Here is an 18,126-nt window from a genome sequence, read left to right on the forward strand (position 1 = left end):
GCCGGACTCGAGAGAGAACGTTACCTCCGCAGTCCCCCCAGCCTGCGAAAGTCGCACGGCGGGGGGGGGGGGGTTACTTCGATACAACGCACCCACGGGGCGCGTCAGTAGGCGGAGCTTGCGTAAGAAATTCTCCCCCAGCATGCACAGCTTCTACGGAACTGACCATGCGGCAGGGGGGCGTAGCCTCTCACGTCCCGCCCCCCCATCAGGGTACTGGATCAAAAGGTCCCGGTGCCCAACAATATGCTCATGATGGGTTCCGCTCCTTTGGCCACAAGAGACCATCTTGTCCAACAGGCTCGATACCTGGGAGCATCTATGTTCCCCGTCCCCATTACGGCGCACCCTCGAGAAGGGATACGCTCTACAGTTTGCCAGGCCCCCACCCACGTTCGACGGGACCCCCGATCCAGCCGTGGAGGGGGAGTCCATGGACATACTCCACAAGGAGGTTATTCATTCCTCGCCAAAGGGGCGATTCGCTCGGTTCCCAAGGCAGAGGTGCGCTTGGGTTTCTACCACAGGTACTTTGTCGTGCCCAAGAAGGACGGCTCCATGCGTCCAAAATTGGACCTTCGGCGTCTCAACAAGACGCTGAGGAAGTTCCCGTTCCGAATGCTCTCTTTCCCCGCCTGTTCAACGCGTTGAGACAGGGGGATTCTTACTTCCGGGGATCTGAAAGATGCGTTCTTCCATGTCCACGTGGTCAGGAGACACAGGAAATACCTGAGGTTCTCCTTCCTGGGGAAGGCTTACGAGTTCTGTGTCTTGCCATTCGGCATGTCTTTGAGCCCGCGAACCTTCACGGTGTGCGTGGAGACAGCCTTGGCTCCCCTCCGCGCGAGGGGGATCCGCGTCTTCATATATTTCGACGACGCTCTCTTAGTGGCCGACTCGAGGGTCCGTGCCACGGAACATACCAAGGTGGTGACCGATCACCGGCAAACCTTAGGGTTTTTGGTGAACTGGCAGAAGAGTTGCCTCGTCCCAGCGCAGGCGGCGACCTTCCTGGGGCTCGAGCTAGACTCCCTGCGAGCCTTTCGCCAGAGCGACAGGCTCGCACGGTGCGGACAGCAAGCCAAGGACGTTAGGTCTGTGCCCTCGGTGTCAGTGCATCAGTGCACAGTGATGTTGGGCCTGATGGCCTCAGCACTGCATGTGCTCCCACTGGGTAGGCTACACATGCGCCCGTGGTCCAAATCTGGTTCCTCGGGCTTCGTCTGGACCCGGCCGGGGATGGTCATCGCAGGGTTCCTCTGACAGGTCAGGCCCGGCAGGCGCTGGCCATATGGGCGGACCCCCGTTACCTCTCGAGAGGTACTCGGTTGGGCCCTGTCCCGCTCAGGATGGTGATTCGCACCGACGCCTCCCTCTGGGGATGGGGTGCGATTTGCGGGCATTTTTCGGCGAACGGCCGGTGGGAGGCTCAGGAGCTTCGCCACATAAACGTTCTAGAGCTGAAGGCGATTCGCCTGGCTCTGCTTCAGGACAAGCCCACCATCAATGGCGCCGTGGGCCCATTGTTGGTTGGGAGCTCTCCTGGGGACTGCACTGCCGGACAAGTCCGCGTGCGGCCGGACTCGAAAGAGAACGTTGCCTCCGCAGTCCCCCCAGCCTGCGGAGGTAACACTTCCAGCGGCTCACACATGGGCACCATGTTCTGATTCGCTCGGACAATATGGCAGCGATCGCCCACCTGAACAAACAGGGTGGTGTGCGGTCGGGGGCGCTGAACCATAGCGGGGATTCACCTGTGGGCGTATCCCCGTCTCCTTTCAGTGTCAGCGGTCTATCTGCCGGGACGGCTGAATTACGGGGCCGACCTGCTGTCTCGAGGCAATCCCGGTTATACGGAGTGGTGCCTCCACCCTCAGGTGATGGAACACGTTTGGTCGCGCCCGCGTCGATCTCTTTGCATCGCGGCACGCGACACACTGTGGTTCTCGATCCAGGAGGACAGCCCCCGTTAGGTCACGACGCGCTAGCGCACGCGTGGCCGAGGGAGGGGCTCTATGCGTTTCCCCCGATCCCCCTGATCCGTCAGGTGTTGGACAGGGTGAGGGAACAGCGCCTCCGGCTCGTTTTAGTCTGTTTTGGCCCAGGCAGACATGGTTTGCGGACCTGGTCTCCCTGGCGCAAGATCCGCCCTGGGCGTTGCCGGTACGGGCCGATCTCCTATCCCAGGCGGAGGGGGAGATGTTCCACCCCTCCCCAGGCAGGTGGAAGCTAGCAGTCTGGCTCCTGAACGGGACCAGTTGCTAGCCCAGGGCTTGCCCGATAATGTGGTATGCACTATTCAGAGTGCTAGGGCTGCTTCGACCCGCACTCAGTACACGCGTTGGTGCACAAGTAAGGGCGTGGATCCAGTGAACTGCAGTGTGCGACCAGTTCTCTGTTTCCTTCAGAGCCTGCTTGACGCGGGTCAGTCCCTGCAGTCGCTTAAGGTGTACGTAGCCGCGATTTCTGCTTGCCACATGGGAATTGAAGGGAGCCCCGTGGGGGCGTGCCCTTTGGTCTCGCGCTTCATGAAGGGGGCGCGTAAACTGCGCCCGTCGTCACGGTGTGTTTTTCCCAAATGGGACCTGGTTACGGTGCTGGACGGGCTAACGGGTCATCCGTTTGAGCCCTTGGACTCCGCCGATTTAAAGGTTCTGTCTTTAAAGACCGTGCTGCTGCTGGCCTTGTCGTCAGGAAAGAGAGTTGGTGACCTGATTGCCCTCTCGGTGCAGCAGGCCTGTAGGGTTTTGGGAATGATGGGCGCAGGGTTACGTTGCGACCTAACCCGGCTTACCAACCTAAGAATATTTATTCCAGCTTTAGGTCTATGGTCATAGACTTATCAGCATTCTGTCCCCCGCCGTTCAGTTCGGGTGAGGAGAGACGCTTGCAAATGCTGTGCCCCGTAAGGGCGCTCTCGGCCTATGTGGCCAGGACGCGTTCATTACGCACTACAAACCAGTTGTTGGTCTGCTTTGGGCAGAAGGCCCAGGGTGGGCCCCTTTCCAAGGATCGCTTATCACACTGGATAGTGGAGGCGATCGCTTTGGCATACTCTGCCGTGGGTAAGATACCCCCGGAGGGTATCAAGGCGCATTCTACGCGGGGTGTTGCGACATCCTCTGCGTTGTTGCGTGGTGTTCGGTGGAGGACATGTGTGCCGCGGCCTCATGGTCCTCTCATCACACGTTGTTAGGTACTACAGTTTCGACGTGTCCGGTTCGCGCACGCGGTGCTGTCGGTGGCAAGAAAGTAGTATCGTTGCCGCTCTAATATGTCAGACGGTCAGGCATGAACGTTGCCATACGGCCGTGGTTCACCGATGCCTTTCGGGTCACCCTGTGGGGTGCTCCCGGCAGCAAGGGCGGTTGAATTTGGCACTAGAGTGAGAGCTTGAGTTCGAAACGAAGTAAAACGTTAGGGTTGTACTACAACCCGGGTTTTACGAGTGAGAACGAGAGCTCTCACTACCCAGCCTTGCTGCGTCGATGCGTCGTTGGTTGCATCGGATCTCAGCTGGCTGGAAGGATGAGTAGCGTTCCCGGGGCTGACAGGACGTGACGTAGTCACGTGGAGCCACGTCAGCCCCAGGGGGGCACCACGCCACCTACGGGTGGGTGGTCAGTTTTAATGAAAAGTAATTTTTCGGAGCAAAATGACAGTCTTCCATAGGGCTGCGTGCGCAGCGTACAAGGCACTAGAGTGAGAGCTCTCGTTCTCAAAAAACCCGGGTTGTAGTACAACCCTAACGTTTTCTCTCCTCCGAGCAGCAGCTTGAGCCACTTACGTCTATAAGACCCGCAGACGTTAACGTAATTCCCTGGAATGCGAGAATTAACGAGCCAGTTACATGGCGTTGTATTCTTAGACATTGCCGTTTGCTTTTATTTGGTATGTTACATACAATAGACTAAATTATTAGTTAAAGTCCCTGGAAACCAAAATCCACAAAAACGTTCTAACTATGTTATTTAGGGTCTTATGTTAGTAATTTTGTGCCTCCGAAATTATTATACATTACTTTCAACCCAAAGCCTTAAAATCGCCACTTTTCTACAAGATTCTACAAAGTACTTCCTCATTGAAGACAGCAGTGCGCGAGGTGCTAAAACACAGGAGCTTATGACGTCATAAGCTCTATATAACCTTTGTACACGCGCGCAATCCGCACCCACCCTCCTTTTGTCCTGTTCTTTGCCCCCAGTGACAGCGCTCCCTCGCTGTCCGTCTGCCTCCCACTCTGTGTGCGAGCGCTATGCTTCTCTCCCTCTCCCTCTCTCTCCTAGTGAGAGAGAGAGAGAGAGAGAGAGAGAGAGAGAGAGAGAGAGAGAGAGAGAGAGAGAGAGAGAGAGAGAGACGGCACACAGAGTGGGAGGGAGACGGACAGCGAGGGAGCCTGTCCGTCTGCCTCCCACTCTGTGTGCCGTCTGCCAAGCGCTATGCTTGTGAGATTAGCAAGGTGTCGGGTTTCAGGCCATGTGCTTCTCTCTCTCTCTCTCTCTCTCTCTCTCTCTCTCTCTCTCTCTCTCTCAATTCAATTCAATTTTCAATTCAAAAAGGCTTTATTGGCATGGAGAACATAAGTTTACATTGCCAAAGCAAGAGTGCAACAAAACAAAAAGTAACACAATTATAACCGAAAGGTTAGCACAAAACTATAATAATAACGATAATAACAATAATATAAACTATAATGTTAGCCTGTTATAATACAGAGATATGTAAACATTTCGGTCTTGCAAACAAATATGTACATAGGCTAGGTGACAAAGTTTAAATGTTTAAAAATAGGATAAAAGGAGTTGAAGATATCTGTACAGTATGTGTCTATGTACAAGATGTGCAGAGGGCGGACCCTAAGCTTTAGAGTGGTTGTGTCCCATTTATCCTTTTCCTGTCACAACAGCTCACAAACCTTGCTGCTGTGTTAGCGCACTGTTGTAATTCGCCCAGCAGATATGGAAGTTTTTTGGTATCACTCGTGTTCTCAAAGTCCTTATGAGTGTTTGTTATCTGAGGGAAGTATGTGTCTCTGATGTCCTGGTACAGACTGCACGAGGTTAGAAAGTGCAACTCAGTTTCCACTTCCTGTTGGGTGCAGTGGGTGCACAGTCTTTCTTCCCTTGGGAGCCAGGTCTGCCTGTGGCGGCCTCTCTCAATGGCCAGGTTGTGCTCACTGAGTCTGTACATAGTCAGGGTTTTCCTAAGTTTGGGGTCAGTCACAGTGCTAAGGTATTCTGCTACTCTGTAGTCTCTGTCTAGGGCCAGGTAGCATTCCAGTTTGCTCTTCTTTTTGGTTGACTCTTTCCAGTGTGTCAGATATTTTTCTTTTTGATTTCTTATAATTTGGTTTAATCTATAGGGGTGTCGTCTGTCTGGTGACTCTGCTTGTGAGCGGAGCCCCAGGACCATCCTGTCTCTCTCTCTCTCTCTCTCTCTCTCTCTCTCTCTCTCTCTCTCTCTCTCTCTCTCGACTAGTGAGAGAGAGCGAGAGACACACAGGCTGGTGGCTCTCTCACACACACACACACACACACACACACACACACACACACACACACACACACACACTCGCAAGTGCTGTGTAACTTGAACCTGCTGCAGACGGACACGCCCACACATTCCGCGGGAGAAAGTACACTCTAAAAAATAAACGATTCTCATGCGTTTTGCCACACCTGTCAAACCTAAATTTATATACTTTGCAACGTTCATCATCGTTCAAATTTGGCTGGTGGCTTATTAACATAGGGTCCTGTGATGTGATGAACTCAAAATGCTAAATAATAAAGAAATATTTCTGGTTTCCAGGGACTTTAATTCAGAGTTAGATGATATTGGAGCCGCCGGCCATTTTATTTTTAATGTTTTTTGCCGGAAGTCGTCACACGACCACAAAACCGGGTCAAATGGGCGTGGCTACATAAGGTGAATAGCTCAAACTATCTCAGCCCTCCTCTACCACTCTCATTTATTATCCATAAACGTCACTCTGCTGTACCTGTACATCTGTGTTCAGGTGTAAGTTTTTTCAGATTCCCCCCCTGTTTTCTCCCCAATTGTATGTAGCTAATTCCCTGCTAGGTTGTCCTGGTCATTGCTCCACCCCCTCTGCCCATCTGGGGAGAGTTGTAGACTAGCACATGCTACCTCCGATGCATGTGCAGTCGCCAGCTGCTACATTTCACCTGACAGAGAGGAGTTTCACCGGCAGGACGTAGCGCGTGGGAAGATCACGCTATTCCCCCCAGTTCCCCTCCCCCCCAAACAGGCGCCCTGACCGACCAGAGGAGGACACATACACAGCCAATTGTGCCTGTATTGACAGCTGACAAAGCCAGAGGTAACACGGAGCTCGAACCTGTGACCCTCGTGTTGGTAGGCAAGGAATCTACCGCTACACTACCCGGACACTCCTCAGCATCCCCATCTATGTGTTGCTTGGCCTGGGTCTGTCTGTCTTTTAGTGTCACTGAGTTTTAGTGCAGGAGAAAAGTCTGGGGCCGTTACGGAATTGGAGAGAGAAAACATTGCAGAGAGCATTTGTGTTTCCTCAGCAAATGACAATATCCAGCTGTGCTGAAAACAAGGCTTTGACGGTGGTTGTCTTGTGTGTAGATTGTCTCTGGTTTCATCGCCGTCACGCCCACATGTTACTCACATGTTACTCACATGTTACTCACAGGCTGCTGGCTGTGTCACGCCCACATGTTACTCACAGGCTGCTGGCTGTGTCACGCCCACATGTTACTCACAGGCTGCTGGCTGTGTTGTGCTGGATCACACCCACATGTTACTCACAGGCTGCTGGCTGTGTCACGGCCACATGTTACTCACAGGCTGCTGGCTGTGTCACGCCCACATGTTACTCAGAGGCTGCTGGCTGTGTCACGCCCACATGTTACTCACAGGCTGCTGGCTGTGTCACACCCACATGTTACTCACAGGCTGCTGGCTGTGTCACGCCCACATGTTACTCACAGGCTGCTGGCTGTGTCACACCCACATGTTACTCACAGGCTGCTGGCTGTGTCACACCCACATGTTACTCACAGGCTGCTGGCTGTGTTGTGCTGGATCACGCCCACATGTTACTCACAGGCTGCTGGCTGTGTTGTGCTGGATCAAGCCCACATGTTACTCACACGCTGTTGGCTGTGTTGTGCTGGATCACACCCACATGTTACTCACAGGCTGCTGGCTGTGTCACGCCCACATGTTACTCACAGGCTGCTGGCTGTGTCACGCCCACATGTTACTCACAGGCTGCTGGCTGTGTCACACCCACATGTTACTCACAGGCTGCTGGCTGTGTTGTGCTGGATCACGCCCACATGTTACTCACAGGCTGCTGGCTGTGTTGTGCTGGATCAAGCCCACATGTTACTCACAGGCTGTTGGCTGTGTTGTGCTGGATCACGCCCACATGTTACTCACAGGCTGCTGGCTGTGTTGTGCTGGGTCACGCCCACATGTTACTCACAGGCTGCTGGCTGTGTTGTGCTGGATCACGCCCACATGTTACTCACAGGCTGCTGGCTGTGTTGTGCTGGGTCACGCCCACATGTTACTCACAGGCTGCTGGCTGTGTTGTGCTGGATCACGCCCACATGTTACTCACAGGCTGCTGGCTGTGTTGTGCTGGATCACGCCCACATGTTACTCACAGGCTGCTGGCTGTGTTGTGCTGGGTCACGCCCACATGTTACTCACAGGCTGCTGGCTGTGTTGTGCTGGATGTGGTCAAGACACAGTGGAATAAACAATCGCACTCCAGCTCCACTGTCGCCCCATGAATCAACCTCCGAGTCAGACTATCACTATTTATGTCTCTCATAAGCCCTATTGGACCTGGATTATCTTCACTGGGAGAAGTCCTGTGATGTCACCTTTTATGTGCTGTGCGTAACGTGCATCTAACTCCAGAGAATCATTCATACAAGATGAAAGATCTCTGCCATTTCCCTGAAATGATGCTGGAACTTGGATGTAAGATGTCATGATCTACTCTTCTAAACCACCAAACATGGTGTTTGGTGTCTTCTTAAACTGTGATTTAAGAAGACACCCAGCCATCTGGCTGCCATCTTGCCATTTGACCGTAAATGTGGAGTATTTTCCTGAGAAGAGTGCTCATGGATAATCAGCGAGAACCAAACATGAGAGAGGAGAGCCTGAGAATTCAGTCAGACTAGTCATGCTGAGGCTACGTCACAGATTTACAGCGCATAGCACGATACACATGTATTTCCATTAAGCATTTCACAGATTGTCAAGTTTACCGTCAACCCGAAAAAGTAGAACAAATTCACGATATAATATTATGGCATGGTAAAACCAACCCGATCTCCAAAGCAATTGTAAAATAGCAACGTTTGTGGACAAACGTTGCTATTTCACAATTTCGGCTAAGAAATTGTAAAATGGTAACGTATGTGTCTACAGCGGTGGGCGTGGTTTGGGCGTGTTTTACGGAGATTTTCTGTTTCTAACCCCTCCCCCTACTCTAATCCTAACCCTAAAATCTCAGAACGTTACTATTTTACAATTTTCGAGCCGAAATTGTAAAATAGCAACGTTGGTCCAAAACGTTGGTATTATACAATTTTCTGTGAGACTGTGTTGGGTAAAACATAGTGTTAAAACAGCTTTGGAACATGTTTTGAACTTATTTGTTTATTTATTTATTTAACACGTTCACTGCCAATGACGTGTTAACACGTTTTCAGAATCCAGCTGTTGACTGCCAACGACGTGTTAACTCGATTTTTTTTTTTGACGGTGGGGCGTTGATCAATCCCTTTTACGTCTCCTATACAATTATTGGAGGTATTGAATGTGTATAATCTATTTTACCGACCCACTAAGTGTTGACAGTGCTCCCCCCAGACGAGCAAAAGCAAAGAAAAAACAGCGGCGGGAGGAAGCCATTCTCAAGGAAATTGCTTGGCGATTTTACAGTCATCCAGACTTGCCCGAGCGGCCGCGCCAGCAGCAGCAGCACAGAGAGCGGAGAGCGATTTGCATAATAGATTATAGGTGAAACACACTTTGAAACACCGCAGAAAGGCCAGAATCAACATCTGCCCATCGCCCACGCATTCCCCGGCCCATCTTGACTCGCACAAGGAGCGTCGCAGGCAGGCAAGCAGCAGCAGCAGCAGCAACGCGCTTGACACGCCCGCTGCAGAGCCAGGAGGAAGGAGGAGAAGACACACGGAGGGAGGAGTTTGAAGGGAGAGGGGTGTTTCCTGCTGTTATGGAGGAAATTACTGTTCAAAACTATTGTTTAGATGGCTGACGGTCTTACTGATGCCAAAAATGAATGGTTAAAGTGACTGTTCTATCGAATTTCACAAAAAGCCATTTATCTCAAAATAAATTTTCAGACGCTGAAACCATGCTGTACTCAACGGCTAATATCTACATAACTACTAACTCTACAAACTAACTCTTTTAGACAGAGAAAGCACACATTCTATTAGTACTTTTGTGAACTTTGTGTTCACAAAGTCAAAGCAGAAAAGAATCCTCGGCTCTTGTAAAATGAGCCAGAATCCTCAAAAAAACCCTCTGGCAAAACCTACCTACAGTAAAAAAAAAACGGCTGGCAGTGAATGTGTTAAAAAGGATCCCCATTAGCTGATGCTTGTGGCACCAGGTTATGGGATAGCGTGAAGGTGAATAGCCTATGTCCATTGTCCAACAAGTTTTCTCAATTCATTCCCCTCTTTGTGATATGATAAAAGTTTCTCAGTGAGTTATAGTTGATTGCCTCACTGAATGATCTGCTAATACCCAATTTTAGCAGCGGAATTTGATGTCCTGGCATGGCAAGGCTGTGCGTAATGACATATCTAAAAGGAATTTTACTCTGCGCTTAGCACGGAGATTATGGTGCGCTCAAGCGCAGCGAGGTATTTAGCGCGTAAGAGGTGCTTTTAAAAGCTCTTAGCGCAAAGTAATTGCGCGCTGCTGACAATAGGATAATGCCATCTATCCCACATTTTTGCACTGAAACACCTGGTTTGGCATGTGGCACGCCTATGTCCAGTACAATTATAACAGGCATGCGCTTGTGCACGCCCCCAATTTGCATTGTGCACGGCGTTAAACGAGCGCAAATGCTAAATTAACACTTTTGCGAAGATAGGGCCCACTATGTCTTATATGGTGTCTCCTGCATCTGTGTGTCTTTGTTTCACGCCCACCTGCCTCCAGAAAGTGCCACAGCCACATACGTGCTGCTGAAGTCCCATGATGCAGGTTAAACAGCGGCTAGCAACAAAGCAAACCTTCAGTTCTGGCTGGAAAATGTAAAAAAACCAATCTCAATGTTGTAAGTAATTAACCTTGAACTGTGTCTCAAACTATTGATGCCCTGTTGGGTCCTTCAATTTCAGACAATTGGGCCTGGAAGTGTTCCCAAGCGGTGTGACGCTGCCCACGCATTTCCTCCAACAGGGTCAATCAAAAGGAGCACTGATTGGCACCATGTATAAGTAGACTTATGAATGAGTGTGACACTGGGAGAGTTCGCCCACACGCTCCTATAAAAAGACCATTCTCACCGCCGCGATGTGAAAAACACATTTATGTTTGTATATGACATAATGTTGTGCCATCATGTCATATGAGCTTTGGGCTTTTGGCGTCTGGCTGTGTGTGTTTCCTCCTTTACCACTAGCTCTAATTAGTCCGACGGGACGGAGACATTTCACAAGGCGGAACACTGGCTCAATGGCAAACCTGTACTTTTGATATTGTTTCAAATATTTGAACACCTTGAGGTGCACTTGATTTACCCTAGCAGCAAGCGAGGGGCACTTCCATTTCCAATTCAATTTTTGTTTCTTTTCTTTATTGCTGATGTTAGCTATGGCAACTGTCCCATGTCAAAGGTTGTTCTCTATTTTAATGAGGAATACAATGTCCTCCCTGAATTGTTTGAATTGAAAGTGAACTGCGCCCTGTTTGCCAGACAGCTTCAAGCAAAGACACATGGCTTGCCAGGTGAATTTAAAAGGGGTTTTGGTCTTCTTTTTTTTAAGTTTTTTCAAGATGTCTTTGAATATTATTATGGGACAGGTGTACTTGGTGTAACTGAAGATTCAAACTGAACTCTGCTGGTCACCTTTTCATCATTTATCAAAGTATACATGGTAAATTATGGGAATGTGATAGTGAAGCTTACCTTTATTGTAGGCTGCTCATTCTTCCTTATTCTTAAATGTATTGCGGTACACCAAACCATATGGAGTGTTTGTTATGTAGTTAACTTAAACCTCTTGTTATAAAAAAAAATCATAAAATCATATTCAAATATTCCCTCTAAACAAAACATATTCGTTCGAATATATTCGAATACAAAAAATAAAGAAATAAAATAAAATAAATATTTAAAAAAATAGCGTTCGTGGCAAGGCAAACAAATGCAACCAGAGAGCTTATATAACTACTTGGTATATTTATTTGAACTTTTTTTTTTTTAACATAAACATTGTATTTTTTCCCCATATTTATTCAGTCAGCATTAGTACAGTAGCAATCTGGGAACCCAGAGTCTATTTCGGCACGTAAATGGGACGTAAACGTAAACCAGTGCCGCTCTGTTGTTGTACCGGCGAATATAAGAGTTCCGGTTCTGAACACTAGTGAATATATATGAATTTTGACGTTTAGCATTAAAAATAAAAGCAACGCAATGTATGCTTTTAAAAGGCATCGCTGAGCGGAAGTGGAAGTCCTGGGCGGAAGATCTGCGCTGTACAGGAAGCCTCAAAAAAAGGTACGGCTGTCCCAGAGTCTATTTACGTGCCGAAATAGACTGGGTTCCCAGATTGGTACAGTAGTAGCCTACACTTTTGTAATGTTTTTAAATAACCAGGCAAACGATGTATGTTTTTATGTTGTAATAATAATAATAAAATCACATATTAATTTCCATATTCAAATATTATTTTAATGTTAATATTTGAATGTATATTCGAATATAGAATATTCTTTGACAGCCCTACATCCCATAAACAAACCAAGCACTCATGTCAGCGGGTTGTATCCATCTAAATTATAATTGTTGATTTCCCCCCCTTTTCTCTCATTTAATGTTAATGTTGTTACTATTACAGTCATATATGATCTTCAGACACTCAGAACTAAACATTGCATTTTCACACACACACACACACACACACACACACACACACACACACACACACACACACACACACAGTCTTCCAAGCTCCACTTGGGGAATCCTAACCCATTTATAGACTTACATGCACTCACTGGGGACTTGCCCTAACCCTAACACTACTTGCTTAAAACTGACCTTGGCCCTGATCTCTTGTGCTTCACACTTGCTTTGTTTTTTTATCACTATTTTATGAATGGACCCCCTTTTTATTTATTTTCTCTTTTTTTATCCCCCCATTTACATATATTATTGATTACAAGTGCTATTGTTTGTTTTCCCTTTTTCTTTTTGTTTCCCTCTCCTCTCATTTGCTGTAACAATGATAGTGATAGTGGTACTATTACTAATAGCAGTGGGGGGTGGGCTCAGAGTGGATTTGCCGGCTTTGGCGGGCAGTGACTCCCCACTCGGCACTCTGGCGGCAGGGCGGGGACTTCTGTTGGGGGTAGGGTGGGGACAGTTGGTGGGGCCTTCCTCCCTCCCTCTTAAGAGAAAAATAAAAACAGTTGGAAATAAATAAATAACAGTCTAAGAAAACAGGAAATGTCATCCCTCAGTGGACAGACTCCCTCCTTGACTGGTCTTGGAGTTGTCCAAGAAAGGACATGGCACAAGAATTGCAATGGGCTAGTGCCCCCTCTGGGTCTGGGCACGACTCAAAGCAAGATTTCCCTCAAACTAAAAACTAAACCAACAAAAAGAGATGGAAGAACGTCAAAGGGAGGAGGAGGTTGCTCCTTTGATGGCCCCCCTTCCCGCCTGTCTCCTGCTGGATGGGGGGGGGGGGGGGGGGGGGCTCTGGAGTCTCATGGTCTGCCGTCACTCCTCTTCGATGTATAACTGTAGATTAGCTATTATAATTGTCACTTTTATATTATAGTCTATTGCTATTTTACTATTACCATGGTATTATTCATACATCACACACCAACTTGTAATCTCTGCTCCTGGACTCATACAGTACACCATCATATACAAACAGCATTGTAACAGCTCTATGTTATTGTCTGTATGTGTAGTCATTCTTCTTCTTATTATTATTATTATTAGTAGTAGTATTATTATTATTATTATTATATAATGTTATGTTATAAATATTATAATGTTCTTTCATGAATTTATATACGAGGGATCAGCCGAGCAGCATTTTGGTAAACAAACCGCGTCAATGGGTGGCACTGGCAACGCAATGGAACCCTATGGAGCCCAAGTGGTGCGAGGCGTGAGTGTCTGCTCTAGCCGACTAACTCTGTTTACATTTTAAAAACCACGACAGTTCACACAACTTTAACACAACATGTATATATTATACATCAAACTCTTGTGCTAATTCTGCTCTCACTCAGAATGTCAAAATATAAGTGATGTGATGTATAGTTTTTGAGATATTAACGTTTGTTTGGCACAACTCGTACTATTAAAGCCCCATTCAGTAACTTTTCCAAGCGCCCTCTGCGTGCATTAGTATCGATAACGATATCGCCGTTCAAAGTCAACAAAACACAGCGCCAGAAGCTCTATGTACATGTTGTGACATCGGGTACTCACCACGTGATGAAATAATAATCCATAGTTCCGTGAAACATCATTTTCGTAGCAAATCCGAATCGAGTTACTTCCTTGTTTTCATGAACACAGCGCTTCCGCTGTACAGCGCATGCGCGCATGCTTTTCTTTTCTCTTTTTCTTGCTACGGGACGTGGCAGACAAACTGCTTAGTCCCAGTGCTGGCCAATGGAGGGCGGTGTGGGATAAATAAAGACGAGGGTCTCCCTGTTACAAGTCAATCTACCATGTCCTGTGACTAAAAAACTGATATATTAGAGTAAAAAATGTCAAAAATCTTACTGATTGTGGCTTTAACTGCCGCAGGGTTCAGCATTTCTGGGTGGCAAGTGACGTCACGCTGATTCGTCCTATACTTCAACTTCAACTTTATTGATATCCCGAAGGAAATTTGGAGCAGACATTAAGACACAACAAGACAAAAGACATTGACAGTAACAAGTATCATCAATACAATAAAACAAAATAAAACAATACAATAGTTTGTTTTCAGGTGACGTCATGTCAAGATGGCGACCGGGGCGAGACCATTGACCATTGGCTTGTTTGCAAACCACGTGATCATGCTTCACTTCTTTTCATTGTATATGGATCATATCCTATATGTTTTGCAATCTTCTGGCGATACCTGCAGTGTGGAGCAGCATCCAACCCTCTTGCATACTCGCTTTCCTCCCTTCTCCATAGTAGCTCTGGGAGAGCTGCTCCCCAGACGTCACGCAGACGTCATCTGAATCACGTGGTTGAAAACAAGCTATTCCAGGAGTGGTCAGTTCAAGTAAAAACATGAGGACATTGCCTCCACATAGCACCAACACAGAAATGGCAACCATGCCAGATCCTAACATATCCAGCTTATTTTTGAATGCCCTGCTGTAAAATAATGATGGGTACAAGGTCCGGTTTAACGTAACTTGATTGTTGCAGCTTGCGCATGTCCTCCTTATTAACGACTCATTAAAACTCCAACGCTGGGAGAGGGGGGGTTAACGTGACTTGATTGTTGCAGCTTGCGCATTTCCTCGTTATGCGTTAAGCCCCTGCTATGACTTCCTATCAAAAACTTTTTACATCTGGAGATTTCTGTAAGGATTAAATTTTTTGGCGATTGGGTGGCGAGCACTTCACTTCTGGAAATTGCTGAGAATGAAACCCCCTTATTGTCAATATACCTAGGAAAGCCATACATCCTCTGAATGGTCTCAGTCTCTAGTTTGTGGTTGTAAAGATTCATGTTATGATAAGCTCCCGCTGGAGCATCTGAAAGACAGTAATGTCGGCCGCGGATGAGGAGTAGAAAATCAGGGACACAGCTCCAGCATGTCACCAAAAACATTGACTGTCCCTGAAAATTGGGGGCATCTGGTCACCTTCCACTAGTACAAAACAGCGGACACACTATATAGCCAAGGTACAACCTTCCGGCGCTGAAAAATTAAGTCTTAAACCTGCATTCTTCCTAAGGGCCAGCAGGGGGTGACTCCACTGGCTGCAAAAATAAGTCCAATTGTATGGAAATTACCATACTCCTCACTTGATTTGTTACCTCAGTAAACACTTTCCCTTTCTTCAATAGCATGATGTTCCATGTCCCATTTAGAGTCAAATAGATGATAAAGCAGACTATGCTTTGGAGCGTGATTGACAGGTCGCATGCCCACACCGATCAGCTGCGGCTCTGTCTGGCTAAAAAGAAGGAAAAAAAACAAGATGGTGACGGTCAAAATGCCAAACTCCGGGCTTCAAAACGGGAGAAAACAATGGGTGATGTCATGGGTGGCTATGTCAATATTTTGACACAGTCTACGATTACAGTACACTATTCTTGTAATCGGGAATAGTTTGAAACACAGCTTAAAGACAGCAGACAGTAAACATTCACTTATGAAATCCGTTTCCTTTGTTTCGCCCCCTCAGGCTTCACCTTCTTCTACAAGGGGAAGGAGTACTGGAAGTTCAACAACCAGTTCCTGCGCGTGGAGCCGGGCTACCCACGCTCCATCCTCAAGGACTTCATGGGGTGCGAGCTGACAGCGGCGGCCCCCGGTGAGGGCCCAGGCCCAGCCGACGACGAGGGCTCGGAGGTGGTGATCTCGCTGGACAACGAGGCCAACACGGTGAAAGCCATCGCCATCGTCATCCCCTGTGTGCTGGCTCTGTTTCTGCTGGTGCTGGTCTACACTGTGGTGCAGTTCAAGAGGAAGGGCACACCGCGCCACATACTGTACTGCAAACGCTCCATGCAGGAATGGGTTTGAAGAGGGGGTGAAGGGAGAGAGACGGGGAGAAGAGACTACACGTTAGGGGTTTGAAAACGGGACGTCAGACCCCGATCTCCCCGCTTTCGTGGAGGATGAAGTGGCACAGTGGACTTTGAACATGTATAGGGCCAAAAACAAGGGCGGAGAAACAGCCAAAATGTACTTTTAAGTTGACTCCGCTAAGCCCCGCCCCAAGCCTTTTTAACTAACAGGGGAGCAGTGGGAGTCGACCGTTTGAGGGGGATCTTCGGCTAAACCTTGAGACTTTCAGTCCCAGTCGAAATGAGGAAGATCTCTTTATATCTCAGACATTTTGGTTCCTATCCCCTCCCTCTCTCTTTCGCTTTGCCCAACTGCTCTTAATCGGGGGGGGGGGGGCTTTCAGGGGGACACAGACTTCCCACGGTGCACTGCGTTGTCGTCGGTCATATCAGGTTGTAGAAAAACAACAAAGTCGGTTTGTTCTTTTGTATTTTCTGATCTCGGCGCCCTCCCCCTCCTTGCGCTCAAAAAATAAACAATCCCAGATAAACAGGAGTTAACCACCTTACCAATCTCCTCCCCCCATTTTCTTAGCTTGTTTTTGTTTTGTTTTTTTGCTGTTGTTTTTTTGTGCCTTTGGTTGATTTCTAATTTATTTTTTTGGAGAAAGGAGGTCCTCATCGTTCCCTTTAACACACGCCTGAAGAAGAGAACAACCCAAACCAAATAAAAAGACTTTCTCTCCAAAGAGGATCAAAATTCTTTTTATTTTGATTGTATTTTTGCTCACTTTTTTGTTCTTTGAGTTTTCTTTCCTTCCCTTCTCTGGATCAAAGAGTTGGGGAGCTCTCTGACTGTTGTGGCAGTCTGTCTGAGACACAGGGGCCAAATTATTCTGCAATATTTTAACTCGCCTTAATTATAGATCATACTCTACTTGTGCTTGGTTTCGCTGTTGTTGTTTTTTTTTTGTTTTTTTTTGTATACTGCTTTTGTTTTTGTTTATTAAAAGAAGCCAGCGAGCTTCTTTTGATTAGTATTTCTGGATTTACTACGTTAGACAGAATTCTCGGCACTGGTTTGCCGAGCCAATCGGGACAGGATATAGAGTCAGCCTGTATTGAGAGTAATGTATTGTAAAAGATGTTCAGTCAGAATGGGTAGACGGTTCTGGAGAAAAGCCACTATTTTTGTGTGTTATAAGATATTTGTTCATGTCTAACTTGCTTCCATAGGACAGAAATCAGGCTAGCGAAGAGCTTGAGAGTCATGTTATTGGATTTGTTCATTGTTATTTACTTGTCCTTGGCCCATATCTCCCTTAGTTTGAACAATAGTTAGCGTGCATCCAAAATGGTCATTCTGAATGGTGTTTGTGAATGACAGACCATGAAAAAATCCTCTTGACTGCCTTGTTTGAGAGAGCTCAGCGAAGGCACAGACGCCTACAGTTCCCAGAATGCTCTTGTCTCCCCAAGCCGAGGAAGCCATTAAGCGAGACACCAAGTAAAGATCAGTGCCTGTGTAAAAAAAAAAGTGCATGCAAGCATTTTACATCCAGCTGGTTCTGCTCAAACATCGCTTTGGTCCCTTAAAAAAAACTGGGGAGGAACTTTCACGAAATGTTGAAAACGCTGTGTCTTCTTTTATTTTTGTACATTTCAGTGTACCTCCACCCCCTGCCTCCAGGTACAGTGAAATCCAAGAAAAAAAACCTCTTTGAAACCTTAAAAGATTCAAGTGGTACATTTGGGATATCTCGGCTGCTTCAAGCCGAGCTGGGATTTAGGTTGTTATTATATCTTATTGGTGATTTGCAATTCAAATTGGTGAGAAAAACAAAAGGCAAATAAAACAAAACACAAAACAAGTTTGGTCACCAAACCCAACTGCTAGCGAACATGTAGTGTCCTCGCTTTGAATGTGTGTCTGTTTTCATGATGTCATACTGGTTTTTCTTTCTTTCCTGTTTTCTGGTTTAAAAAACAAATTGGACATCTCACAATGACTTCTTTGTGTAAGACTTTGGGACAACGGAGAAACATGTCCTGACAGAATGAATAAATTGATCAGTATATGATTAAGAGCTGCCTTCAAACTCTTTGTTCATATTTTCTTATG

The 18,126-nt window shown here is 47.2% G+C and overlaps 1 protein-coding gene across 1 annotated transcript in view; it reads left to right on the forward strand.

Moving 5' to 3' along the window:
• Window positions 1-16,886, forward strand: part of mmp16a (matrix metallopeptidase 16a (membrane-inserted)) — a gene marked incomplete at its 5' end in the record, with an annotated part of 212,252 nt that extends 195,366 nt beyond the window's left edge. Inside the window, one exon of the mRNA XM_083655479.1 lies at window positions 15,680-16,886. Within this exon, the coding sequence (XP_083511605.1) occupies window positions 15,680-16,020 (341 nt within the window). The 3' untranslated portion in view covers window positions 16,021-16,886. The remainder of the gene's footprint in view (window positions 1-15,679) is intronic.
• Between the last annotated feature and the right edge of the window lie 1,240 nt (window positions 16,887-18,126).

Source organism: Poromitra crassiceps, assembly GCF_964638095.1.
Source record: "Poromitra crassiceps genome assembly, chromosome: 2".
Classification (NCBI taxonomy): Eukaryota; Metazoa; Chordata; class Actinopteri; order Beryciformes; family Melamphaidae; genus Poromitra; species Poromitra crassiceps.